This window comes from Eptatretus burgeri, chromosome 6 (assembly GCF_056783735.1).
Source record: "Eptatretus burgeri isolate ZD-2024b chromosome 6, Ebu_testis_v1, whole genome shotgun sequence".
NCBI classification, from domain to species: Eukaryota; Metazoa; Chordata; class Myxini; order Myxiniformes; family Myxinidae; genus Eptatretus; species Eptatretus burgeri.
Genome location: NC_140966.1, coordinates 11,757,981 through 11,785,439, shown reverse-complemented (window position 1 = coordinate 11,785,439; position 27,459 = coordinate 11,757,981). Strand labels below are relative to the sequence as shown.

At 48.2% G+C, this 27,459-nt stretch overlaps 3 protein-coding genes across 12 annotated transcripts in view; 1 reads left to right on the top strand and 2 right to left on the bottom strand.

Annotated features, from left to right (window-relative positions):
• MGMT (O-6-methylguanine-DNA methyltransferase) overlaps positions 1 to 14,320 on the bottom strand; it is a 105,942-nt gene extending 91,622 nt beyond the window's left edge. For 2 of the 7 annotated variants that reach the window (XM_085884010.1, XM_085884014.1), the window contains exon 1: positions 14,133 to 14,268. Coding sequence is in view for 1 of the 7 variants with exons in the window: in XM_085884004.1 (XP_085740130.1) it covers positions 14,133 to 14,257 (125 nt within the window). In the remaining 6 variants the exon portion in view is untranslated. Of the gene's footprint in view, positions 1 to 13,792; positions 13,980 to 14,132 lie in introns of those variants that run through there. The other 5 variants (XM_085884012.1, XM_085884013.1, XM_085884009.1 and 2 more) reach the window with 4 other exon arrangements.
• On the top strand, positions 14,182 to 25,650 carry DYNLT2B (dynein light chain Tctex-type 2B). 4 transcript variants are annotated; one of them, XM_085884019.1, is made up of 5 exons: positions 14,182 to 14,320; positions 17,404 to 17,537; positions 21,724 to 21,793; positions 25,146 to 25,209; positions 25,362 to 25,650. In XM_085884019.1, the coding sequence occupies exons 2-5, from the start codon at positions 17,417 to 17,419 to the stop codon at positions 25,407 to 25,409; spliced, it is 303 nt and encodes a 100-aa protein (XP_085740145.1). In that variant the 5' UTR covers positions 14,182 to 14,320; positions 17,404 to 17,416; the 3' UTR covers positions 25,410 to 25,650. The 4 variants fall into 4 exon arrangements, with proteins under 4 accessions (XP_085740145.1, XP_085740144.1, XP_085740142.1 ...); XM_085884018.1 differs by lacking the exon at positions 14,182 to 14,320 and adding an exon at positions 14,539 to 14,765; XM_085884015.1 differs by lacking the exon at positions 14,182 to 14,320 and adding an exon at positions 15,241 to 15,348.
• A 122-nt stretch (positions 25,651 to 25,772) lies between these two features.
• Positions 25,773 to 27,459, bottom strand: part of POLA1 (DNA polymerase alpha 1, catalytic subunit) — a 230,357-nt gene continuing 228,670 nt past the window's right edge. Inside the window, exon 37 of the mRNA XM_085884021.1 lies at positions 25,773 to 26,327. Coding sequence (XP_085740147.1) covers positions 26,188 to 26,327 — 140 coding nt within the window. The 3' untranslated portion in view covers positions 25,773 to 26,187. The remainder of the gene's footprint in view (positions 26,328 to 27,459) is intronic.

Below are 27,459 nucleotides of genomic sequence, written 5' to 3'. Positions count from 1 at the left end.
TAGGTGACAGGATAGGTTAGCCGAACAAAGACGATAAAGGGGGTTAGGGGACGATTTATAGTGGGGAAGTAAAAATAAAAACAACAAAAAAATAAGTTGGGGCTAAATTGGGGTTTGACAAATTAAGGGAGTGGGTATGTACAGTGACAGGCAAAGGCGATAGGTTGGGAGGGAGACAGGTAGGTAGGTCCGAGCCCGCCTTCCAAGTGGCCAGCACCACCGCACACCCTCCACCAACCTCCACTGAACGGCAAAGGCTGGCCAGCTTCATCTGCTGGCTGTGTTACTGCAAGGCCTGTGCCGGCCCACTTCATCTGCTGGCTGTTTTTCTGCAAGGCCTGTGCCGGCCAGTTCATCTGCTGGCTGTTTTTCTTCAAGGCCTGTGCCGGCCAGTTCATCTGCCGGCTGTGTTTGCCTGCAGCGGCCTTCTTCTGCGGGCTGTGTTTGCCTGCTGCCTTTGCCATGCCATGCCCACTGCCCACGTTCACCAGCCCCGTTCAATTTTTGCTTTGCCCCCCCTGTTCATTTCCATGTGCGCCAGGATCCGCAAGGCAACAGTTTGCAAGCTGCGAGAACTGCCCTGTTGGCAGCTACAACACGGGCCTGCAGTGGCGGCCCGTGCACCGTGTTTGCGTCCATCCATTCATGCATCCATTCGTTGTGCTCATTGCGTGTGCCGCTTGAGCTGGCACGGAGACTGCGTTTGTGCAGCCCATGCACCGTTGTGGTTCACTGCGTTCAGTTCAAAAGGGAAGGCCTTGGACTGCGTGTGAGCAGCCAGCCACGTTCCCTGTCACCTGCATTGTTTGAGCCAGAGACTGCATGCGGGCAGCCTGGCTCCCTGCTAACTGCTTTCTTTTGCAGAGTTCAGTGATCCTGGGCCATGGTTTAGTGTAAAATTTGTAAGTTAAGGTTAAGATGTACTGTAAATATGAGTGCGCCCCCGGCATGTATGTCTTAGCGCCGGCAATTTTATTTAAGTCGTCCGTGTGAGTGAGTTTGTTTAGATAGTTACGCAGCCCTCAGGTTATTTATTTTGGGGACACGAAAACCATGAATGTCGCACCCAGGGATCCGTAGGTAAAATGTACTAGGGGAAAACTACACATGATGGCACACGAAAATTTGACGACTCGGGACGAGTCTGTAAAAAGGGGAGGGGTAGTGTTGTGGTTACCAAATTCGCAAACCACCATTCAGGTCCCTTAGGTGAGGTATCTCGGTAAGTACATGTGTAGTTAGGTCCAAACCCGTTGTCTAGTGGGAATACATGTCATTTATGCGTGCTGCGACTCTTCAGGATAGCCGTTTTTCTTTTACTATCTTTAATTTGGACCAACCGCCATGATTACCACCACAATCACAACATCAACCACCAACCACAACGCCGCTTCACCACAACCGCCACGACCTTCCCGTCACACCTCGCAACCGTAGCATCGCCACCGTTCTTGCGCCGCCTGTGGGTACCGGTGTTGGACTCGTGCAGGGCGCGCGTCGAACAGCGTGTACAAAATCACGGATTTTGTGCTTCAAAAACGGATCAAAAACGACACACGCCCACTTTTTGCCGTCCAATCGGTGAGCGAGGGACGATTTGGCCCCGCCTCCAGGACGATCGATATATGCAAATTTGTGGATCAAAAAGCCTTCACGCCCACTTTTTCTCGGGCCAATGGGGAGCGAGGTGAAAGGTCAAAGGGAGGGGGTCAAAGGCGAAGCTACGGGGGGATAAAAGGACCGTGTTGGTCGGTCGGAGAAGGAGGAGAGTCCAAAGAAGAGTCCAGAGTCGGAGAGTCCAGAGGCGGAGAGTAGGAGAGTCGGAAGCAGAGGGTCAAGACTTCGCGGGCGGTGGAGCTGCTCGTCGTGTGCGTTGGAGTCGGAACGGAGGGGACGAGCTGTGGAAAGGCGGCGACACCAGACGAGGGGGTGCTCGCGTCGTGCAGGGAGCTGCACCCGAGGGAGGCCGACAGCGCGACCTGGCCGAGGTGGAGACGCACACCAGGGATAATAAAGATCCTCTATACCCCGAGCATCAACAACCCCCTCCTGTTTCCCCCCGCGCTGAGATAGTGCGACCAAGGGGGCCCCTTTCCCACCCCCTACCAGACACCCTCCGCGAGGCCCGCGGGGTTGGGGCGCCATCGCCGCTCCGCGTCTCATCACCAGACGGGTAGGCGCGACCCGGTCTCGGCCTCAGGCCCGCCTCATCCTTGAGGGTATTTCTTTTCCTTGGTTTTGGGTATGTGTTGTCGGCGCCGTCTGTGAAGTAGAATTGTATAAGTGTTGCCGTGTGCTCGGTAGTCGGTATTAGCTCTGCACTGTGTTTTCACTTTTATATTTGCTTTTTGTGTAAATGGAATTGTGTTTTTTCTGTGTGCTTTTGGTGGAATTGTATATGTGTGCTTCCCGTGTGCCGCGAATAAATGTGCTTTATTATTGAACTGTTCTCCCGCTTCGCTTCGTCATTTCTCCCATTGAATCCCCATCTTGCTTCACGTAAAGGGTTGGTAGTGGGCTGAATACGCCCGATAATTAATCGAACCGTCGTGGTCGACGATAACACCGCTCGGTTATTCTGATAGTACGGAACGGGTCGCTTAAGTGGCCCGTGTCCGAAATCGACCTGCGGCGAGGTGCGATCGCCCGGTCTACCCTTCGCGTGGGTACTTAGGTAGGTCGGGTCGGCGAGCAACCCTATCCCACGCGGGGCTGATTGGCTCGATCGCGGTGAGACCGAAAGGTCCACCCGTGACTGGTTCCCGGCGTTAGTCCGAGAGGGTCACGACTGGATTGTCCGTCCGGTGGGCGACGTGCCGCGGTCGAGTTACGTGGCCGTCAGCACGCCGGCGGGCGCGAATCCGCAACAATATATATATATATATATATATATATATATATATATATATATATATATATATATATATATATATATATATATATATATATATATATATATATATATATATATATATATATATATATATATATATATTGTTGCGGTCTTCACTCCTTGTCTTGACGACGGCCATAACTCGGAATATCGCGGCACGCCGCCCAGACAATAATCCGTGACCCTCTCGGACTAACGCCGGGAACCAGTCGGTTGGGACTTTCGTCTCACCGCGATCGAGCCAATCAGCCCCGCGTGGGATAGGGGTTGCTCGCCAAACCCTAAGTACTGCCCACGCGGAGGTAGACCGCGATCGCAGATCGACTGACACGGGCCACTTGCCGTCCGACTATCAGAATAACCGGCGATGTTATCGTCGACTCGACGGTTCGATTAATTATCGGGCGTATTCAGCCCACTACCAACCCTTTGCGTGAAGCAAGATGGGGGTTCAATGGGGAAAAGACGAAGCGAAGCTGAAAACAGTTCAACAATAAAGCACATTTATTCGCGACAACGGAAAGCACACAAATACAATTCCACCAAATGCACACAAAAAAGAAAACACAATTCCATTTACACAAGCAAACATAAAAGTGAAACACAGTGCAGAGCTAATTCCGACTACCGAGCACACGGCAACACTTATACAATTCTACTTCACAGGACGCGCCCGACAACACATACCCAAAACCAAGGAAAAGAAATACCCTCAAGAATGAGGTAGGCCTGGGGCCGAGACCTGGTCGGGCCTACCCGTCTGAGTGATGAGAAGCAGAGCGGCGATGGCCCCGCAACCCGCGGGCCTCGCGGGACAGTGCCTGGCTGGGGTGGGAGACGGGCACCCTTGGTCGCACTATCTCAGCGCGGAAACAGGAGGTGCTGATGCTCGGGCATAGAGGATCTGTCTGCGACGAGCGTCTCCACCTCGGCCAGGTCGCGCTGTCGGCCTCCTCGGCGCGCAGCTCCTTGCACGACGCGAGCACCCCTCGTCCGCCCCTCCACAGCTCGTCCCTCCGTTCCGGCTCCAACGCACACGACGGCAGCAGCTCCACCGCCCGCGAAGTCTTGACTCTCTGTTCGACTCCCTCTCGTTCTCTTTCGCGACCCTCTTCGTTCTGCTGGACTCTTTCTCTTCTCGTTCCGACTCCTTCGCCTCGTTCCGACCTTTACTACTCCTTTTACTGGCCAGAACACCGTCCTTTTATCCCCCCGTAACTTCGCCTTTGACCCCTCCCTTTGACCTTTCAACTCGCTCCCCATTGGCCCGAGAAAAAGTGGGCGTGAAGGCTTTTGATCCACAAATTTGCATATATCGATCGCCCTGGGGCGGGCCAGTCGCCCCTCGCTCACCGATTGGACGGCAAAAAGTGGGCGTGTGTCGTTTTGGATCCGTTTTTGAAGCAGAAAATCCGTGATTTTGTACACGCTGTTCAACGTGCGCCCTACACGAGTCCAGCATCGGTGCCCATGAGTGGCGCGAGATGACGGTGATGCGATGGTGGCGAGTTGCGACGGTAAAGGTCATGGCGGTTGTGGTGAAGCGGCGTTGTGGTTGGTGGTTGTTGTTGTGGTTGTGATGGTGGCGATTGGTCCAAAATAAAGATAGTAAAAGAAAACGGCTATCCTGAAGAGTCGCAGCACGTATAAATGACATGTATTCCCACTAGACAACGGGTTTGGGCCTAACTACACATGCACTTACCGAGATACCTCACCTAAGGGACCTGAATGGTGGTTTGCGAATCTGGTAACCACAACACTACCCCCTTCCCTTTTTACAGACTCGTCCCGAGTCGTCAAATTTTCGTGTGCCATCATGTGTAGTTTTCCCCTAGTACATTTTACCTACGGATCCCTGAGTGCGACATTCATGGTATTCGTGTCCCCAAAATAAATAACCTGAGGGCTGCGTAACTACCTAAACAAACTCACTCACACGGACGACTTAAATAAAATTGCCGGCGCTAAGACAAACATGCCGGGGGCGCACTCATATTTACAGTACATCTTAACCTTAACTTACAAATTTTACACTAAACCATGGCCCAGGATCATTGAACTCTGCAAAGAAAAGCAGTTAACAGGGAGCCAGGCTGCCCACATGCAGTCTCTGGCTCAAACAATGCAGGTGACAGGGAACGTGGCTGGCTGCTCACACGCAGTCCAAGGCCTTCCCTTTTGAACTGAACTCAGTGAACCACAACGGTGCTTGGGCTGCACAAACGCAGTCTCCGTGCCAGCTCAAGTGGCACACGCAATGAGCACAACGAATGGATGCATGACGGATGGACCGAATGCAGTGAACCACAACGGTGCATGGGCTGCACAAACGCAGTCTCCGTGCCAGCTCAAGTGGCACACGCAATGAACACAACGAATGGATGGATGAATGGATGGACGCAAACACGGTGCACGGGCCGCCACTGCAGGCCCGTGTTGTAGCTGCCAACAGGGCAGTTCTTGCAGCTTGCAAATTGTTGCTTTCTGATCCTGGCGCACATGGAAATGAACAGGGGGGGGGCAAAGCAAAAATTGAACGGGGCTGGTGAACGTGGGCAGTGGGCATGGCATGGCAAAGGCAAGCAGGCAAACACAGCCCGCAGAAGAAGGCCGCTGCAGGCAAACTCAGCCCACAGACGAACTGGCCGGCACAGGCCTCGAAGAAAAAAACAGCTAGCAGATGAACTGGCCGGCACAGGCCTTGCAGCACACAGCTGCCGATGAGGTTGGCCGGCCTCCGCCTTGAAGTAAAACACGGCCAGCCGATGAAGTGGCCAGCCTTTGCCGTTCAGTGGAGGTTGGTGGAGGGAGTGCGGTGGTGCTGGCCACTCGGAAGGCGGGCTCGGACCTACCTACCTGTCTCCCTCCCAACTATCGCCTTTGCCTGTCACTGTACATACCCACTCCCTTAATTTGTGAAAAACCAATTTAGCCCCAACTTATTTTTTTGTTGTTTTTATTTTTACTTCCCCACTATAAATCGTCCCCTAACCCCCTTTATCGTCTTTGTTCGCTAACCTATCCTGTCACCTAGCCTACTCCCAACCCCTACGTTCCCTTCCCGGAGAAGGAATAAGGGAGAGCTAGCGTCCTGTGTCGAGGCCCAACGAAGCCTCAGAATGGCCTCCCAGAGTTCGGCGATCTAACCCAAAGTGGGTCCAGCGGCCCACAACGACAGCGAGGGATGGATGGTGCGGAGGGGTACATCTCCCTAATCTACCCTAACCATTTAACTGTTAAACTACCCCGGGGCTTTCAACAAGCGCCTCTCGCTTAAACTATTGGTTCTAACAACCCAGATTCCCGTCGCCTGTGTTGGTGTCCTCACAATTTCGGGCCTCGCCCCCAATTTTCTCTCCGTGCCCTCACACGGTCTCCTGGCTGGGACACGTGGCTCCCTTTGGCAGGCACGACCCTCTGCCGATTCTCCCGCTATGGCACCCCGGGCACTACACTGCCTCCGAGCCTACCAGCTCCCTAACACCGGGAGTGCCCCCCATGGCACCTCCTGAAACGCACACGTGGCAGGCCGGCCTCCCGGCGCCCCTTTCCGAGGGTCACCCGTGCCCACAACACTGCCCACGCGGCTAATGGCGCCCGGGCCCCCGCACCAAGCAGGCGCACCCGTGCCCACTACTCTATCCCGGCCCCCATGGGCCCTTGGCCCTACCGCGGCCCGGACTAGCCTGGTGCCCGGGGTACCCACTCAGCGATACTCACCTTTCGCAGCCACGCTCCCAAGCCCGTCAACAGGGCTCCTGCACCCCTCCAAATGGGTTTCGAGCCTACTTTCCCACCAACAACAAAACGACCTCCATTTTTCAATTTGACTAACCCAGCTAACTCACTCTACACTGACCCCGGGGTCCCTTGGGCGGGAGTCACTCCTCCCCCCAATCACTCATCGCACCATGCATTCCCCATTCACTCCATACACACAGACCCGCTGGCCTCACTCACTCACCAAGCACATGCTTCCTCTTCACTCACCAACTCTTCAACACACTCACCACTGAACTCTGCCATCCTTCTATCTGCATCCCCTAACTAACTCGTGCTCCCACGTCGTCCCTTAAACTACAGCACGTTCCATTTAACACTACGTAGCTAAGCTACGTCCCCTCTACACATCCAAAGTCTGTCCATGTCTCCAAATAAATCATTTTATTTCCCAACCTAAAGCTCACTAAATCCCTCTAACTAATCCATTCCACGGACTCCATGAGGACTTACCCCTGCCCCATGAAGTCGGTCTAGCTAAGCTAACCCTTCCCCCTAACTAGTTTCCATCCTGTGCCCAGGTAAGGGGGTCTTTCACCCCTTGCCCAGGAATCCTTTGCACCCGAAAGTGAGGCTTGGCTTTCTTTTTTTTTTTTTTTTTCCCATGCGCAGCACCTGCGCGGCAACTCGCGCTCTTTGCACCTTGCAACTGCCCGTGACGTCATGCAGCTGCACGTGTTCCTCGTCCCTCCTTGGACGGGACCATCCGGCAGAGATACCCCTCCTGCCGGATTCCAACCCCACGTGCAGCCATGGCGTCACCGTGCGCATAAAAAAAACAAGCCCCACGTCTCGAGGGGTTCCCCACGCGAACACATGTGCTTTGCCCGTTGGAGCAACACACACGATCGCGTGGAGAACCCGTCCGGTCCCAAATCCATTTACCTGCCTAAACTTTGTCCGTCCGCGGGATCGGCAAATCCACCGCGTGCGTTTCCGGACCAGGACTTCACTCCTGCAAGCGAGCACGTGGTGGTCTCGTGCGTTGCACAGCACGAACCTCGTGCTCGCGGCTGGGTGAACCCGGCACGGTCCTCGAAACAACCACAGCCGCTACTCGGCTTTCTCTCCTCTGTCGCCGTCGTCGCCGCCATTCGACACACGCACTCCCGCGTGTTACGACGCACACAGTCCACTCAATCACATTCACACCGGGAGACGCGGCTGCGTGCTCCCGCATGCCAACCGACATCTCCCTCTCATACCGCTCTCTCACACACACGGTCTCCCTGGCACACAGCGACCTTGCACACGGCCGTTCACTCACGCGTGCCTCACTACTCACACAAACCATACTACTCACACGTGGTGCTCCATTCACTCGCGCGGGGGCACTCACCCGCGGTGCCTCACCCACACACGCGAGGGCACTCAACCGCGGTGCCTCACTCGCACTCCGTTCCTCATCCACACACGGTGTGCTGGGAAGCACGTACTCCGGCAACATCGCCACCACACCACTCACACGTGGTGCCTCATTCATACTGGCCGTTTCATCCACACACACGGCCTCTCTCACACACGGTGCCTCATCCACACACGGCGTGCTGGGAAGCACGTACTCTGGCACCATCGCCACCACACCACTCACACACGGGGTCGCTTCCACACACGGGGACGCACTCACACCTTGCACCACACACACAGGGACAACCACACTGGGGATTTGTGTCCCCACAAGGGTCTCCGGGGCCTCCATACCCCCAAGCTCTCCGTGCACCTGTCCACAGCACTCGTCCCCTCAACCTCGCAAAAAGCACGACTGAACTCACCTGGTCGTGACTCGCCTCAAGGGGGCATACTCCCTCCCCTCGTTCCTGGAGGAGGTCATCCAGCTGCTCACACCGGGTCCCCACACGCTCCGCGAGCCTCCAGCCTCACTGTCCTCCACTACCTCTGTGTGTGTGTGTGCGTCACTTACCTTGTCCAATTCACCCTCCATCTCCCGTGTCTCTATACATTTTATTCTTTCTGTCGTCTCCTCGTGTCTATTGGTCTCTGCTTCTTTCTGGCGTCTTTCTCTTATCTTTAAGTAGGTCCACCTTGCTTTCTCCTTAAGTCGCTCCCGTCCTTCCCTGTTTTTCACTCCTTGCTCTTTCACGATCTCCGCGTACCTCATCCTTGCTTTCCGTATTAATTGTTCTTTTCTCTCCCTCCCAATTACTTTCACCTCGTCTCTTGTCTCCCGAATTACTTTTTCCTTACCCGCCTCCACCGCGGGCCTGTCAGCCGTTGCACCCCTTCCAGCTCGTTTGCTCCCACACGTGGAGTCGCCATTCCGAGTTCCCTGCTAACGGCCTTCATGCCCGCCTGCAGGCATCGGCCCATGTTCTGCGTCTCACCCGCAGCTTTTTCGTTTCTTCCCTCATTTGCTGTGTACTCGCATCAATCTTTTCGTTCATGCTTTTTTATTTCTGCATTCATTTGTGCCAGCATGGTGAATAGCTGGGCCATGTCGGATGCACTCAAGTGAGCCGTTTCGGCAGGGGTTGGGGAAGGGTCTTGGTGGAGAGGGGAGGTGTCGCCATACACCGCGGCCGCTGCCGCACCCACCTCGGGCCCTGGGTTCAGTTGGGCGAGTCCGTGTTCCTGCACAATCAACATTTCCTGCTCGGGGATTCCATCCTGGACCATGGACTCTACATTACTACACATATACATTTCTAATACCCCCGGCTCCCGCTCGCCTTGAGACGCCATCTTGCTTCTCGTGAAGGGTTAATTTCGCTCGCTCGTAATTTGGAGGGAATCGGGGGTCGCTTCTCTCACCCCTGGACCGATTCCCGTAAATTTAGCCGGAGACAGGAGAGCCCGTTGTCCCGTTCTCCGATACCAGTGCCGTAAGGAGGGCGATGAATTTGTATCCCACTCCTGACACCAGTGTTGCGGTCTTCGCGCCCGCCGGCGTGCTGACGGCCACGTAACTCGAATCGCGGCACGTCGCCCGCGGACGGACAATCCAGTCGTGACCCTCTCGGACTAACGCCGGGAACCAGTCACGGGTGGACCTTTCGGTCTCACCGCGATCGAGCCAATCAGCTCCCGCGTGGGATAGGGTTGCTCGCCAAATTCGAACTACCTAAGTACCCACGCGGAGGGTAGACCGGGCGATCGCACCTCGCCGCAGGTCGACTTCGGACACGGGCCACTTAAGCGACCCGTTCCGACTATCAGAATAACCGAGCGGTGTTATCGTCGACCTCGACGGTTCGATTAATTATCGGGCGTATTCAGCCCACTACCAACCCCTTTACGTGAAGCAAGATGGGGGTTCAATGGGGAAAAAGACGAAGCGAAGCGGGAAACAGTTCAACAATAAAGCACATTTATTCGCGACGAACGGAAAGCACACAAATACAATTCCACCAAATGCACACAAAAAGAAAACACAATTCCATTTACACAAAAAGCAAACATAAAAGTGAAAACACAGTGCAGAGCTAATTCCGACTACCGAGCACACGGCAACACTTATACAATTCTACTTCACAGACGGCGCCGACAACACATACCCAAAACCAAGGAAAAGAAATACCCTCAAGAATGAGGTAGGCCTGGGGCCGAGACCTGGTCGGGCCTACCCGTCTGGTGATGAGACGCGGAGCGCGATGGCCCGCACCCCGCGGGCCTCGTGGACAGTGCCTGGCGGGGGGTGGGAACGGGGCCCCCTGGTCGCACTATCTCAGCGCGGGGGGAAACAGGAGGGGGTTGCTGATGCTCGGGGTATAGAGGATCTTTATTATATGCGACGAGCGTCTCCACCTCGGCCAGGTCGCGCTGTCGGCCTCCCTCGGGCGCGCAGCTCCTTGCACGACGCGAGCACCCCCTCGTCCGCCCCTCCACAGCTCGTCCCCTCCGTTCCGACTCCAACGCACACGACGAGCAGCTCCACCGCCCGCGAAGTCTTGACTCTCTGTTCCGACTCCCTCTCGTTCTCTTTCGCGACCCTCTTCGTTCTGCTGACTCTTTCTCTTCTCGTTCCGACTCCTTCGCCTCGTTCCGACCTTTACTACTCCTTTTACTGACGAACACCGTCCTTTTATCCCCCCGTAACTTCGCCTTTGACCCCCTCCCTTTGACCTTTCAACTCGCTCCCCATTGGCCCGAGAAAAAGTGGGCGTGAAGGCTTTTTGATCCACAAATTTGCATATATCGATCGCCCTGGGGGCGGGGCCAATTCGCCCCTCGCTCACCGATTGGACGGCAAAAAGTGGGCGTGTGTCGTTTTGGATCCGTTTTTGAAGCAGAAAATCCGTGATTTTGTACACGCTGTTCAACGTGCGCCCTACACGAGTCCAGCATCGGTGCCCATGAGTGGCGCGAGATGACGGTGATGCGATGGTGGCGAGTTGCGACGGTAAAGGTCATGGCGGTTGTGGTGAAGCGGCGTTGTGGTTGGTGGTTGTTGTTGTGGTTGTGATGGTGGCGATTGGTCCAAAATAAAGATAGTAAAAGAAAAACGGCTATCCTGAAGAGTCGCAGCACGTATAAATGACATGTATTCCCACTAGACAACGGGTTTGGGCCTAACTACACATGCACTTACCGAGATACCTCACCTAAGGGACCTGAATGGTGGTTTGCGAATCTGGTAACCACAACAATATATATATATATATATATATATATATATATGTATGTAATTTCAGTCAGGGTTGTGGTCAATTACAATTACATCCTCAATTATGAAGTATCAATTACAAAACTTTTGAAAATTTCAATTACAATTAAATTACAATTACGCCCCAGTACAAATTTTTCAATTACAATTACAATTAAATACAATTATGCTCGCAAAAAATTTCAATTACATTTCAATTACCATTGCAATTAGCACACATTTATTTCCTCCCACAAAACAAAAAAAACACAAGAAATTTGAATATGGAACTTTTATTTACATCAGTATATATTTACATGATCACAAACATTAATATGTTGTTGTTCGTCTTTCGGCTGCTCCCTTAGGGGTCGCCACAGCGGATCATCCGTTATGATCCGCATACTGATTTGGCACAGGTTTTACGCCGGATGCCCTTCCTGACGCAACCCTGGTCGCCTCGTACGACACAGGGATAAGGATTGGGTTTCGCCATGATTCCGGGCTGCTCTACATCCTCTCATAGCATGGCCCAGTGCAGAGCTCCCGTCCTCAAGCGATCCTCCAACCCAAGCCTCCGAGTAGCCGGATTACAGGCGCACGCCACGACGCCTGGTATCACAGACATTAATATATAAAACTTTATTTACATAATCTTAGAGAAATTCTTATCACATAATATCACATGGCTTAATATGACTGAGTGAAATCGATGTATATCTCGCTGTCAAAGAGTGCATTGCACCGAAGGAACATCAGTTCCTCAAACCTGGCATCGGAGAGGAGACATCTGTCTGGCCTGGACTTTTCCCGCAATGGAAAAGAGTCGCTCCACAGGAGCAGAAGAAGCTGGTATGGCCAGAAAGCGGTGGGCTTACATGGCCAGCTGGGGAAATGAGGTCTGGTTCTGCTTCCAGTAGGTGAGTAGGTCGGAGTCTTCTGGTGCTGCAGGATCAGCCAAGTACTTGGCTACTTGAGTCTGTGCTTGGCAGGGGGTGACAGCAGGTGTGGATGAAGCCATAAACCTGAACAGTTTAGACGTCTTTCTGGGTGGGGAGGCTTCCTCGCTGGTAGGTGAAGGAAGCAGTGAGGACACCTTGTCCTGCAGAAGGTTTGTGATGTTCTGAACATCCTCGAGAGAACACCACCCAAGCTTCCAACGAGGATCCAGAGCAGCTGCCAGCTGGAAGGACTCCTGTAGCTCGTAAGGTCCCAAACGGGTGTCGATGGAGGCTGCAAGTGTTGACGCAAACTTGGACTTGTAGGTTCCAGAGAGGTCTGCGAGTTCTGCTTGGAGACCACGAACACAGGGCAGAACAAGACTGGCTGTTACTGTGTTCTGTCCCTGGCACTGGTCTGTGGCCTCCTGGAAAGGGGTGAGAGCTTCTGTGATCTCGCTGATGATCCTAAGCTCACTCTTGGTGAGCTTATCTGGAAACTTCACTTTCTCCATCTTGACGGGGTCAGTGCGAAGAACAGACGTTAACAACATGTTGACGCTGCTCCATCTCCATCTGATGCTGCTGCTCCATTAATTTGTTCGATTGGCTCCGTTCGATCCGTTCGATTGGCATATAAAACCAAAATGGTTACAGACTGGCAGAAAATGCTCGGCATCTGGCACAACCAGTCTGTAACCGGGGTTCTATTTCCCCAACTGGTAAGGTACAAGGATTACGTTGGTATCGCGATTGAAGACGCGTGACCCGAGGCCTGTGCTGAGCCGGCCGGCGTTATAAACCCCGGAGACGGCGGTGGTGAGGGTGGCGCCAAGAGTCGGGCGAGAATCCCACCACCCCGGATCTGCAACAATATCATCAATAATATTTAGTCTTTATACATGTATGTAGTATTTGTAAAACCACATTGAAATTGAAAACACTGTGTAATTGAAACGTAATTGAAATGTAATTGATTTAATTGATTTATTACTTCAATTACAATTACACGCATAATTACCAGCTTTCAATTACGATTCAATTATAATTACGCTGCAATACAAAATTTTAAATTACAATTACACCCGTAATTGTAATTAATTATCAATTACGTAATTGACCCCAACCCTGATTTCAGTACTTTTGAGTGTCATGGGACCTTTAATCACGAATATCAGGCAGGCAATGTACAATGAGCAAAAGCACTAAACAATTCTACTTATCAGACTGGCGCCACACACACACACACACACAAACACACACACACACACACACACTTACACACACACGCACACACATACACACACACGCACACACACACACACACACACACACGCACACACACACACACACACACGCACACACACACACACACGCACGCACACACACAAACACGCACACACACGCACACAAACACACACACACATACACATACGCACGCACACACATACACAAACACACACACACGCACACACGCACGCACACACGCACGCACGCACACACACACGCACACACACACAAACAAACACACACACACACACGCACGCACGCGCACACACACACATCCAAATACATTACCCTTTCCTTTGGCGAGAGTAACAAGTCCAGGGAAGGGCCACTCGATTCTTCTGTGGGAACTATGGTGATAGGACACCGGAAGTTGTGGAGAAAATACTGAGCGACCTCAGATGGAGAGGTTTGAGGACACAAGGAAGGTCAACAGGCTTAATATGCTGTACACGGTCAACAATGTCTACTCACCCGAGGTGTGTTCCAATTACCAATAAGCTTGCCAGCGCTCGCCAAGCCAGCCGTTCCTCATAAAGCCGTTTCGTTGGAGTGCTTAAGCCGCTTGGTGAGCGCTATCAAGCTTATTGGTAATGGAACACACCCCAGGCACTCGGACAATCTTTCTTACCGAGTTTCTTGGAGAGCACTCGCCAAGCGGCTTAAGCACTCAAGCAAGCACTGGCTTGACAAGCGCTGACCACAGAGATAATTCTCGTGCATGAACCTCTTCCACTCCATGAGAAATGAATTCATTAATTATTAGAAGAAGAATCATAGGGGGAAGAAGGACTGGAGCGTAAGAAGAGGAAGAAGAAGGTAAATTATTGAGAATAACAAGTTAAAGAAGAAGAGCTGTTGCATTAACAGTCTGGAGGTTCTTGATTGTATCTCAATATCCTTGTTTTTTAATCCTCTGACTCATAATTTCTATTTTTATCTCTCTTACGTGCTTTTACTCCGCCGTATGGTTCTCCACCGTTCGCACCGCAACAACGGAAGGACGCAAAGTAATTAAAAAATGAAGAAGAAGAAGATAATGGAGAATGCGCCGTTTACAATCGACGTAACGAGCCGCGTGAACGGCAATCTACAACACGCGCCGGATATTCCGTCCTGCCTTTCTCTGACTGTTGTAAAATAAATTACAAAGCGATTATTAATTCATCGTTCATCTGTGTGGAAGAGAGCGGCATCGCACCGTCACCATGGCGACGGATCGAATGGCGGAAGTTTCCGTTTTACGTCCGAGCGCCCAACACAAGTACGTACGAAAGGAATGCTTGTAGTATCATTTTGTGTTTGACCTGCTCGACTCTGCTTTGCCTCCTCCATTCTGCCTCAAACATCGGGAGGAAAACTTAAGCAGCTTATTATATACGATTAATTCCAAGGAACGCAAAGCCGGCTATCTTATTTTATTATTATTTTTTTAACCAATCGAGACACGTGTATCGAGACGCGTGTAAGAACTGAGCATGTGTATTTAAAACCTAAACTACCACGGCATCTCCAAACAAGACGGCATTTAACATGCAGAAACTTACCGGGATATATATAGATTGTAGTAGATCTGCGAACTAGTACGAACGAACGAACTCAGAATGACAGAACTATTGAGGAATGAGTGTAGCTTGGTGGAAATGAATGAATAATCCCTGTGGGCAGTGTTTTTTTTAGCAGCGTCTCATGTAGTGAACGCTGCTCATGGAGAGCTCGGCCTTCCTCTTCCTCCTCCTCTTCTTCTTCTCCCTCTTCCTGTACCTTAATCTCGAGGACTCGACTTGTATATACACGATCCGGATCTCCTTAAATACTGAGCACATGTACACATCCTCACATAGACGGTGCCTTTTGAGAGCGTCTAGCATGAACTTTTAAATATATTCGGAAATTTGCTTTAAAGTTTCGAAAAGTTCACGTTACTATTTAAAGATTATTCCATTTATCCTATTGTAATTCCGTAAATACATTATTTATTTCGTAAATACGTGAAGACATTTTGAAGTGTTTCGCTATTGGCTTAATCAAGGCACGTGACGAAATATCTGAAGTTGTTTGTTTTTTTTTAATGTAATTTTTATTTATTTTTTTTAGCCGACAATTTTTAGGACGCTGCTCGTGGACACATTTGTCCTTGTTTTTAATCGTTTTGTCTCGTTGATTCCCTTTGACAAATTGCACATTAAGAATTCAGATGAATGAAACACGAGTTGTATTTACTCCAAACCCAAACACTGAAATCTTCTCAAGAATCCTCCCCCCCCGCCCCCCCACCACAAGATGGTTAACAGCACAGCCCGAAACAGGTTAACAAACATCGGTGCCGCAGTTTGCTCACTATCCTGATCTCCAACAAATCAGTTCTGCTCAAAACTGGGTGTGATCAACTCCTTGAAAGAGAAACTGTTACATTTTGTGAACAACTTTCTTCAAGAGACACAGTTATATTGTTACGGATTTGTAAGCTTACTGCACACAACAGCCAGAGTCCTTATAGATCAGTTATATCGGTGAGTGTGTGTTTCTAGTTCAGGTCCCGTCCCCTGTGTCTAATTTGAATTAAGTGTACGTGCGCTGTGGATTATTTTATAGACAGGATTTTTACATCACCTGCAACAACACTCTGCTCTCGGCATTCTCCGCATGGCGTGTCTGGAATTCCATGCTCCGGGCGGTGTGCGTTTCGGTGTGCATTTCGCACCGTATATGGTCACAAAGCGTTTCGCTTCGGCTGCGCGCCAAATAAGGGTATGCGTCGTTTTCCGCCCAATGGGCGACGAGCAGACCAGAGTCGGGGCGGTCCTTGGCAAGAAGGCGGAGCCACGACACGCCATCCACCCAATGGGAGCAGGCCACGGGAGTGGACGGGCCCCAAAAGAAAAGCGACAAAGGCGATTAAATTGTGTCCAGTCTGCTCGAGTGCGCATCTCCGGGTCTGTAGCTGACTGCATCGCGCGGATCCGAGGCATCTCGTCTGGCACATTGCTGCGGGCAGTCGACCATCTCAACTCGGGAGAACATCTCGTGTCGCCTACCTGCGAGCCGGAGGAGCGTGCCAACACCCAACGCTACCCTCCGTACTGTGTGCTTGGAGCGGCCTCGTGTTGCGGGTTCGAGTCCCGTTACCCCAAGATCGTCAAGAACCACACGAGGTGGACAGGTCCAAGCTAGCTTCTCTTTCCTCCGAGCTGATGAGGTCCATCTCTTTCTGGGCATTTGTGTGTGCGTGTCCTTGGGCCCCGTCTGTAAATAACAACTGTGTAAGTGCTTTCTTTGCTCATTGTACATTGCATTTCTTATAGTCGTGATAACTCTGCTCTTTGTGCACTTCCCCTCCCTGATTATTGTAAAATAAATACCCCCTATTGTTGAATGTACCAGCTCGTTTCTGTGCTTCTTCCATTGGTTTGCCACGGTGCGTATTGGGGATTAGGAAGGCCGTTGCTGCCATAATTGTGCATTTGGACCGACTGACCTCGGTAACCATTCGCTCGGGTTATGCACGGTAACGGCTCGCTCCGCTCGAGGCCTGCCGAGGGTGTGGTTCCCCGGTAGTTGGACTGCGTGGGTATTTAGGTATATTGAAGTTTGCAATTGACCCTATCCCACGTGGTCGAAGTATTGGCGACCACGGTCCTGTAAGGGACCCGTGCCTTTCGGAGTTCTCCGAGAAGCACGATCTAGATTCCGGGTGTTCGGTGGAGCCGACTCTACTGCTCCATCTAGCGGTTGTGCTCGCCACCGAGACCCGGCCCCACAACAATATTTAGGTGCTTGGTGACATTTTACCACCTTGCTACATCAAAGAGTGACTTCTTCGAAATAAAGCAACAGACAAGGTGCATTGTGTTTTAAGAACCTGCGGAACTGATATTGGACTCTGTGTATGACCTATGCAGGTTCCGGAAGGTGATGGTGAAAGCCTGCATTCAAGAAGTCCTCACAGAAGAACTGGCAGAGAAACAGTACAATTCAGAGGAAACGCCAGTACTAACGCAGCAGCTGGTGCAAGTGATCCGAGAAAAAGTGAAAAGTGAGCTGAATTGTGTGTGTTCCTTGCGGGGATCAAGAAGGGGGGTGGAGATGGTTGTTTCTCGAAAGCTCGTTATCTGAGAGAAACCAAATCCCCTGCTAACAATGAATTTTCAAAGGATCTTAAACAGTACGAGAGTGATCACATCCACTTTGGCTCATCCACTTGTATGTGGTTTCGTACCGCCTCTGCAGTTATTCTCAGCACTCTCGATCGTTGTAGTTGGGAATACCTGATTTGGTTTTAAATTATTTTAAAGGATATCCGGGTCTGGAGCTCATAACACTCACCATTACATTTGCCTCCTTGCCAGTGAAAAACCACCGCTCGGGTTCCATCTTAGTTGGGACGCTGGTGTCGCAAGGTGCCCATTGTGGCACTCATTTGGCCACGGACGTTCCAAATTGAGCTTTGTTTCAGAGTGAATAGGCACCGAACCCGGTTCGGAGCATCTCGACCATTTGGCCGACATGATCCCTGCAACAATACTTTTCATCTAAGGAAAGGTAACTTTAGTACAAGATTGCCACTTACTTTTGTAAGGTGGGAAGAAAATGGGGGAGGAGGAGAAATATTGTGAAACATTACAGAAGAAAAGATAACTGGTGAGAAACCTTTGAGCACCACGAAAACGATTTGCCTGAATGGTAAAGCTCAGGTTCTGGATAATTTTGTCCGCAACCTGATGGAGTACTGCTCTACCTTCCGGGCTGGTGCTCCTGCCTCTCACCTTTCTTGGCTTCACGCAGTGGAAACCAAGGCATTTCGGATAATTGGTATCTACTCCGATGAGGCTGAGTCTTTGGGCCTCTCACTCTCTCACCACAGGCAGGTCAGCAGTCTTTCTCTTTCTACCGTCTCCTCTCCGGTCTCCCCCCCTACTCTGTCTGCGATTTGTCCCCACCATATTTCCGCAGGGCGCTCAAGGTCCACCAACAACCCCCTTCTGGTAAAACTACCAAAATCACGAATCGCTGCTCATCTTCACTCTTTCATTCCTATTTTTTCCCCACCTTTGGAATAAACTCCCTCACTCTGTTTAATCCCATTCTTCCAACCAGGCCTTCAAAACAGCTGTTCACCACCACCTCTTATCGTACACCATCCAAATCCTCGATCTTTTCTACCCCCGTTGATCCACCCCAAACCCACCTCCTTCAAATTCCCTGCTTTCCTTTCTGAAAGTCCCTGTAATGTCCATCTTGTGTACCCCATGTTCCTCACCCCCATCCTCTCCCTTCCAGATCTCCTTATGTCTGTTCCCCACTGTTTTGTTCCTCTCACGCCCTTCTTGTCTCATGCCCCCCTTGCTGTGCGTTGTGTGTTAGCTCTCATACGAGCCTTGACAAGGTACACAAAAAAACCCAAAAAGCTCTCCTAAATCCAATTTTATTTTCATAAAAACATTTGGTGCCAAGTTATTCTTTTGTATGCAGCACAATGCTGCCAGGTAACATCATTGGCCGAGGGTACATCTGTGCAACTGATGCAATGCACCCTGAAGGTGATAGCAGGTATTTGCAATTTGTTCATGGTGCCGGCAATAGCTTGCCTACCCTTCACTAAGGACACCATGGGATCTTTACTAATGCTGGCAGACGGGACACCCAGTTTAACCTCCATCCAGGTGACTGCCTGTGAAAGCCCACTGATGGATCTCCCTGCCTTTGAAACACCAGGATGACCATTTATAAGCCTGGTGTTGGCTTAGCGGTTGGGGTGGTGGCTTGTGGTTCTAGGGTCCTGAGTTCGAGCCCTGTTGGTCACTGAATTAACACCAGGGGGTTGACTCAGCCTGTCATCCTTCCAAGGTCGGCGAAATGAGCACCAGTATACTGGTAGTAGGGGCACTGCATCAGCGGTATAGCCGTGCCCCTAACCAATGATGCAACCAGCAGCCAAAAAAGGGCAGCACACAATGGGAACCATTTATAGCGAGGCCGAAATTCAAAGCCAATCTCGACAGATTCAACAAATAGGAAATATAATACCTTAAAAATGGGTGATTGATCCACCTTGGAGAGAAGAGAAGTTGATCGCTCCAGCTTTACCCTTCATCAGAGCAAGCCAGCAACTGCAGAATCTGGTTTTGGTAAAGATACAAGTAGCAAGAGAGAATGATATATTTCTGAAGGTATGAGAAAAGGGTGTGAGGGTATGAGAGAGAGCTGACACACCATTTCCCGGCGTAACTGTTTGATGTCCGTCATATTAGAATGCTGACGGTCACAGTAAGAGAATGAAAAAGTAGTGGAACTTTAGAATTTGGTTAGGTTGCCAGCTTTACGAATGAATGAACTCGCTCACTCATTGCAATGGGATTTGGTAACTCACCTACTCTTCATGAAGAGGATGGTACATGTCTCAAACTCTGTTTTAAATTTTGTTGCTTTATTGCATCTCATTTTCTGTTGCTTTATTTCTAAGAAGTCATTCTTTCATGTAGTTATTAAGATTGGTTAAAATCTCCAACAGGATATAGATTTATGTTCATTTCACCCTGTAAGTTGTCCTTCAATTGGAAACTTGGGATACATGCTGCCACAGGACCTAGCTTTTGCACTTGATATTTTCCAGAGAGGGCCACAACTCATGAAACGGACTAGAACTTGAAGTCAAGTTCAGGGATGTCAAACATCATTGGAAATGCAAAAAATAAAAATAAAAATAAAAATCCCCATTCGTCGTAAATTGAACAGGCTCACACTGCCCGCTGCAGAAACCATTGTGAGATGGAGTGTATTTCATACCAATGTGATTCAGCCAAAAAAAAACAAAATGTGTACATAGGTGTTAGTGTTAAACATTGGGAAGGGATTAAAAAACAAAAAATAAACCAATGTCACCCTTGCCAAAAGGTGACCACGTGTGACTTCTTTAAGGTCACACTGAGGTGAACAGAGCTGCTATCCACCAGGAGCGACTCCTTGAGGAATATCTGCCTACGAGAGATTCCGATGAGAATCGTTCTACAGAGTAACCATGAAAAATGTTTGCCTCATAACGTCACCAAATGACGTCATAATGTCTCAAGCTTGACATATCTAGAAAGCACTCATCGAGGTGTTCAATTTGAGGTACTACACGATATGGTTCCTAAAACTTGAAAATTTGACCTTGGGGTCAAATATGTTTGACCTCAGGCGCTAACCATGAGGGTCAAGTCCAATCGCCACCAAAAACTAATCAGCTGAGCGCCAGACCATGAACTATATTCCCATAAAGTTTGGAGACGATTCAATTAAAATTACTCAAAAAATAAGGGTTTCGTCAACTCCCCTGATTTGCGACAAAGTAACCTTGACCTTTGACCTTGACCTTCAAAATTTTATGCGCTGAAAGGGACCTCTATAGGCCTCTGATATGCGAAGTTACAAAAATTTCCAATGATAACTGTGCTCTGCAGAGTGATTTATACGCGATTACAGACAAAAAAAAAACATACAAGCTGACTAACATATCTTGCAAAAACTTCGTTTTGGCAAGATAAAAATAGACCACGTGTCTTGAAGCTCACCTGGATCAGGAGCAACAGTCACTCACCCCCCCACAGACCCCTAGACCCTGCTTTTTTAATGCTGTGAACAAACTTTGGGACAGTACAGGTGATGAAGATTGTGGCCAAGTTTCATTGAAATTGCGTGTGTAGTTTCAGAGAAGAGAGCAAATATCTATTTTGGGTGGGGGTGGGTCAAACTTACCCCCCCCCCACCCTTCGTAGAGTTTTCGTGAATGCAGATTTTGATGCAGTCAATACAGCTTCATTAGGTATCAGACATGAAGCTTGTGGCTAAGTTTCATGAAAATCATGTTTGGTTCAAGCGATAATGACTGAAGTGTTTACAGACTGACTCACTGTCACACCTACGGACACTGCTCGATCGCAGAAGCTCACCTGACTGAAGTCTAGGCGAGCTAAAAATGAGCCAGAGAAAAACAAGGATCAGGACTTTAGACAGTTTGGAGGCGAGTGTGCATTACCTCTTGCTAGGCCATCCTGCCAACCCAGTGCTGATTTATTTAGAAGGTGCTTCAGTTTCTGTGCTTTCCAGCATTGCATCCATATAACACAGTTTAACTTTAGTGATGGCCCTTTTATAATGTGACACGACTAATCCTTTTTAGGATGATAACATTTCCTTCATCTACCTTTACTTTAAACCCTGCCTTTTTTTTTTTTAAACAGCAATGGGTTATGATCGCTACAAGATTGTGACCCATGTGATCATCGGTGAGAGGAGAGGTGCTGGTGTGCGGTGAGTGTAGGCTTAATACCCTGTTTGTACTACACACCATTCTATTCTACTAGGCAAACCAGAAAATAGTGCAGACTGTGCACTTCGTAGATGCAAGTTTAACGAAGCCCCCACTTACTGACAATGAGGGCTACAAAGTGTTCATAAGACTGATGGCTTGTCCAATAAAGTTTGACTAATGTTCCTCCCAGAAAATCATGACTGATGGTGCAGGTGCTAAGGTGGTTAAGAGCACTTTCATCATGGACTAGACACCTATCTTCTGTTGGACAAATGCTTTACACCCACTGGAGGAACCTTTGTGTATACTTTGATTGCATGCCTAATGCTTGAGTGATCTAACATGAAGTCGGCATGCCAATGTGGTTTAAATGGTGTGTGGCATGAATTTAAAAAAATGTTTTCTATAGAAATCGATATACTGTTTTTAAATGAAACATTGCATGTTGGATTCAGCATAATACCAACAAACAAGCAAGCTGTTAATCTTAGTATTTTTATTGGTCCACGAGTAAGTGACCACGATATTCGTTATCTGTCTGTCTGTCTGTCTGTCTGTCTGTCTCGAGCATAGCTCCATGGGTTTTGATCCGATCCTGATAAAATTTGGGTGGGAGGTTCATATCATGATCTAGTTGTGTTTTCCTGAGAATGGGCGTGCTGCGCCCATTATGGGTGGAGCCATGCCCAAAAAACGTGGTTTTCGGGGCTAGCCGGTTTCAAGTTAGATCTTCTCCGAGGGGGTTTGTCGAATCTGGCAGGAATTTCAGTATTTGGTTAGCCAAATGGCACCTGCATAGCCTCACGGAGCTCGATTTTTCATTTTTGTCCCAAGGTCACGAACTTAGAAAATGTCCAAAAAAATCAATATATCGGGCATCGAGCTCCTCGGGTTTTCAACTGTTTCGAATGAAAGTTGGAATGCAAGTAGTGCTCTTAGAGTACTACAACTTTCATCATTTACGTTTTTCCTGATTCCCACCATAAAAAAGGCGAACTACGTTTAGGATTTTGCAATTCGTGGTCGATTTGTAGTGCTCTTCGATTACTACAACTTTCATCATTTACGTTTTTCCCAATTCCCGCCAGTTTGCCCATGGCGTCCCCTCAAAGGTCAAAAAATAAAAAAAGGCAAACCGTGTACATTGCTAGTGAACCATCGCCGTCTCCAGACTTGTTTTGCTCAGTGTCCTGACCATTTTAGTTCTTTGACATTTATTATTTGTCAACTTGCTCTGTAAAAGAGGCCAAAACATTCATTTCTGAAAAAACGACCGTTTTACGTCACAAACTACGTGTGATGTGATCTGAGAATGACCTGGATGTGTTAAAAGTGACTCCTAATATTTTTGTTTGGAATGGGTGGTGTGGTGCAGGACTCTCTCTTCCTTGGTGTAATTTGTTAAAAGTGACTGTTGATTTAAAGGGGGCTACTTTTCGTCTGTCGACGGTGAGCATGCACACCCAGGCTGAATACACTTAAGCCACTCACAGGCACCAACATCACACACCATAAAAAAACATCACCAATATACTGTGTACTGGTATTAGATTAGTCATCAACTATGCCAGCTAATCCCAGGCCTCCAGCTTATCAAACACACATCTCAACATCCTACAGACCATACAAAATAAAGCCCATCGCATCATCACAGGATGCACATTAACAACACCCATCGAGGCAGAAATGTAACAAAAATCAAAGACCACTTGGATATGAGAGAAGTGCAGTTCCTTGCAGCTGCAAGTGCCAACCCTAATCGCCTATGCCACGACATGTCCAACCACCCAGAGACATTAAGACTACATCCTTCAAAACACCCTCCTCCCCCACCGATCAGCACAGACTCCAAAAAAGACATCCATACCCACATCACCACAAACATAATCAATAACCTGGCCTCAAAATCGTCTCCAGAGCACTAAACTCCCTACTGATTGACAAGAGAGAAATTACGGCCCAGGTCTGATTGTGCTCACCTCCCGCTGTGATTATGACCCATTGCTTTTACGGAACAAACAGAATCCACGACACCACCAATGACACCTGCAACCTCTTCCAGGCTGCCCCACATAAAATAAAACTCATTATATGGAAAACTGCCTGGTCCTGGCTCCATGAAAACAAGAGGACAACATCTTAGATGCGAGGGATCTCTGGATCGCTCCTGTGAGATCGATCTGCTATCTTATCTCCGTGCTATGGGCCTGTTCAAACAAAACTGAGGCAAATCAACAGCCATCAGCCATCCCTTAATCTGCCCAAGTCATGCAATGCATTCTTCCAGAAATCAATGGAAAAGGTTTGTGAACTGGACTCATTAATATATTTAATAAGAAAATGTTATTTTTAATGTTTGCCATAAAATTCATCTTACGTTACATTTTACGCAATTTCATCTTGAAAATTATTTTTTTATTTATGACCTTTAAATTCACATAAAATAATCTGTAAGAAGCTCCATTATTACCTTCATCGCTGCAATCATTGACAGGCCCAGTGATTATGGTATCGGCGGTTGCAACTTCTCCGTTCATTCAGTGTGGGCAGCCTCATTGGCCGTTGCAGTTGCACTGATGTTGCTCGATAACTCAGCACATTGAAGTCCACCGAGATAGACAGCCTTCATGAGAAATCTGAATTAATTTATTATAAAAACACTTCTGAAATCTCATTTGGTGACACCGGCAAAGGACAAAGCTGTTAATCTTTATTGTGTGACCACCGATTACATATCAGCAATTGCAATTCAGAAATGCTGGCATAGTCCAAGCAAACAAGCTCTATTTGTTTACACTATTCCTACACTGATTGTGTTCATCACTCAATGAATATTCATGAAATGCCTTAATGGGATTCCTGTTTGTTCTCAGTTTTCCGTCACTATATGACTGGTTAGAACCCACAGGGTTTACCCCTGATCTATTCTTTAAATGCTGAGCAATTAAATTCTTTAAATGCTGAGCAAGCAAGCAGTACATTCAGTTTTTAAGTAGTTGGTATGACTCTGCTATGGTCAGAATCAAACCGCCGACCTCCCAGATTCAGAGCGGACGCTCTAACCACAATGCCACAGAGTCTGATTATGAGGTCATCAAAGAACATTAAAACATAACCATCCACCTTGCAGTCGCAAGGATTTCACCAAAGAGTTGCCTTAAAATGAATTATCTCGCATCAAATTTGCCTCTGACAAACTCAAACGCGAGAATATTGGTTTGTAATCAGCACAGAGCAACGTTTGTTCAACTGGCTGATGAATTGCGTGATTTACCAAATGTCATTGACATCACAACAGTACTTCTCTCATTGCTTGGAATTGTGTTAATACCGTGGGAATGTGTTTTCTAGGATTATTGCAAGATGCCTGTGGGATTCGGACACCGATAATTGTGCACAAGACGTCTTTATGAATGTACGTTGTCACAAGGCTTGAAAAAGAAAACAACATTGTCTTTACTTGAAGTATCGATGGAAGAATTACCAACATTAACAAAATACTTTTCAGCATAATACTGGTTACAAAAGTAATTTCCTTTTCTCTCCGACTCCCTCTGTTCCCACCAGGACTCATTATTCTGTGTTGCCGTGGTTTTTGGATGTTACTGTTATTAATTACACATCGAGCTCCAAATCCTTAACCATGCTGAAAAGATTTGATGTTCCTGAGCGACAAAACTAATCTGCTGTCTTTCTTTGGGGTTAACCATGAAGCTGGACAATTTACTCGTGTACTTGTGTAAATGAAACATTGACGTGTGCCTCCACAGCCAGCATTTTGGTATGTCACTCTTTTGTTAATTAAGATGTTTTCAGTTGTTTAAAAAAAAAGCAAAGCATGCTTTGTGGAACTTGGATCAACAGCAATTGAGTGCCCATGTTTGCATTAATCATCTTTGTGATATGCTTTCATGGAATTTACATAAATCAAAATTGGTTGTGGTTATTTAAAAACAATAAAATCACTGACAGCATGGCTCAAGACGGATTTTTATTCGCCAAATATAACTACCGTTTGGAACAAAACATTTACACCTATGACCTACAAAATCAAAATCCAGCTTATTAACAAATGGGTTAAAATGCAAGCGTTTCATAAATAATTCCACACACTGACAAAATGAAGCTGTTTGAAGTTGTTATGAATGGTACATTCTCATGGAACAAAACTTACTGGTTGAATGATTCTCGTTGAAAAAAAAATTGAATTGAATGATTCTCGTCTCATGTTACAAAACTTACTGGTTGAAAAACTTTCAAAAAAAAACTTTACACATTTGCTCATTCACACACGAGTGCAACAGTTTCACCTGAAAATATATCCTTGGTGCTGTTGGCGTGAACTAGTGTACAATGGTACTGTTGGGTACAAGTCTTACAATGCTGGAAGGCTTTACTTTGAAGATACCATACACTGAAATATCTTAGCAAGGTCGATTTCAGAGTAGCTGTTGTAGAAGAGGGCTGTTTTGGGAATCTCCTGCAATTCATCATACAACTGCTTTGCGTTGTGAGCTTTTCCACAGTCCCGCACTGAGTGATGAGAGGGGAGGGAAGGGGGTGGGAAAGATGATAATGAACTATTCGATGGTAAACAGTGCCAAAGTGAGAAAATTAAAGTTGCATATAAAGCTGAAAATTTTATTTCATCTACAGCACTCAAATTGTATGAAATAACATCAACTCTTCCAAGTTGCATGAGCACAAACAAGTTTTAGCCACTTAAATGGCACATTTAAAATGAGTTTCGATAATAACCGGAAGGGCACTCGTTAGAGCACATACCCCTGCCCTGTAATGCCTGATCCACGAGAACATATCGGGCCCAATACGTTTTTGAGATATCATGCTATGTATCGTTTTAGCCCTATCTTTCCATCACTTAAAAAATTCTAGTAGTCCGATCCGGATCCGGATCTTCACCAAAATCTAATCAATTCGTTGTAGACACACTCAACCTGTCCAAGTTTCATCCGAATCTGCCCACAACTTTTTGAGATATCATGGTATATATCGTTTTTGGCCCGATCTCTCAATGGTGAAACATCACTTTAAAAATTCCAATAGTCAGATCCGGATGTTCAAAATTTTGAGATATCCTGCACACAGACAGACAAACAAACAGACAGAGAGGGGTGAAAACAACCTCCTTCACCTTCGGTGGCAGAGGTAAAAATTCAACAATTATTGCTGGAGAACTAATTAAATGTCTGGTAGCTTATTTTACAAGACAATAGGATCCATTTACAGGGCGATTCATCAATGTGTGTGCCATCCTACGAATGGAAGTCAAGCGGACATCCCATTTGCCGGCATTAGTTAGTGGACGTTAAAGATCCCATAGTGTCCTTCGCAAAGAGAAAGTGAGCAATCGCCAGCAGCATGGCCATTTTTTCTCCCAGCATTCCTGCCTTAACCACACATTCCCCCTTTTCCCAACAGAACAAAGTGCAAAAGGATCAACCCCGATGGGGATGGCTGTGCCCCTCAGCTGGCTATGCAGATGAGTAGTAGCATCTATTTACAACTTAGCACATGTGGACTTTTACAAATAGCTGTTTAACACACACACACACACACACACACACACACACACACACACACACACACACACACACACACACACACACACACACACACACACACACACACACACACACACACA

Excerpts from the sequence above, each read along its gene's own strand:
- DYNLT2B (XM_085884016.1), top strand. The coding sequence starts at position 15,209 with ATGGAGAGCTCGGCCTTCCTCTTCCTCCTCCTCTTCTTCTTCTCCCTC. Across the intron at positions 15,349-17,403 it reads TACACATCCTCACATAGACG|GTTCCGGAAGGTGATGGTGA; the intron begins GTGCCTTTTGAG and ends TGACCTATGCAG. Across the intron at positions 21,794-25,145 it reads AGGAGAGGTGCTGGTGTGCG|GATTATTGCAAGATGCCTGT; the intron begins GTGAGTGTAGGC and ends TGTGTTTTCTAG.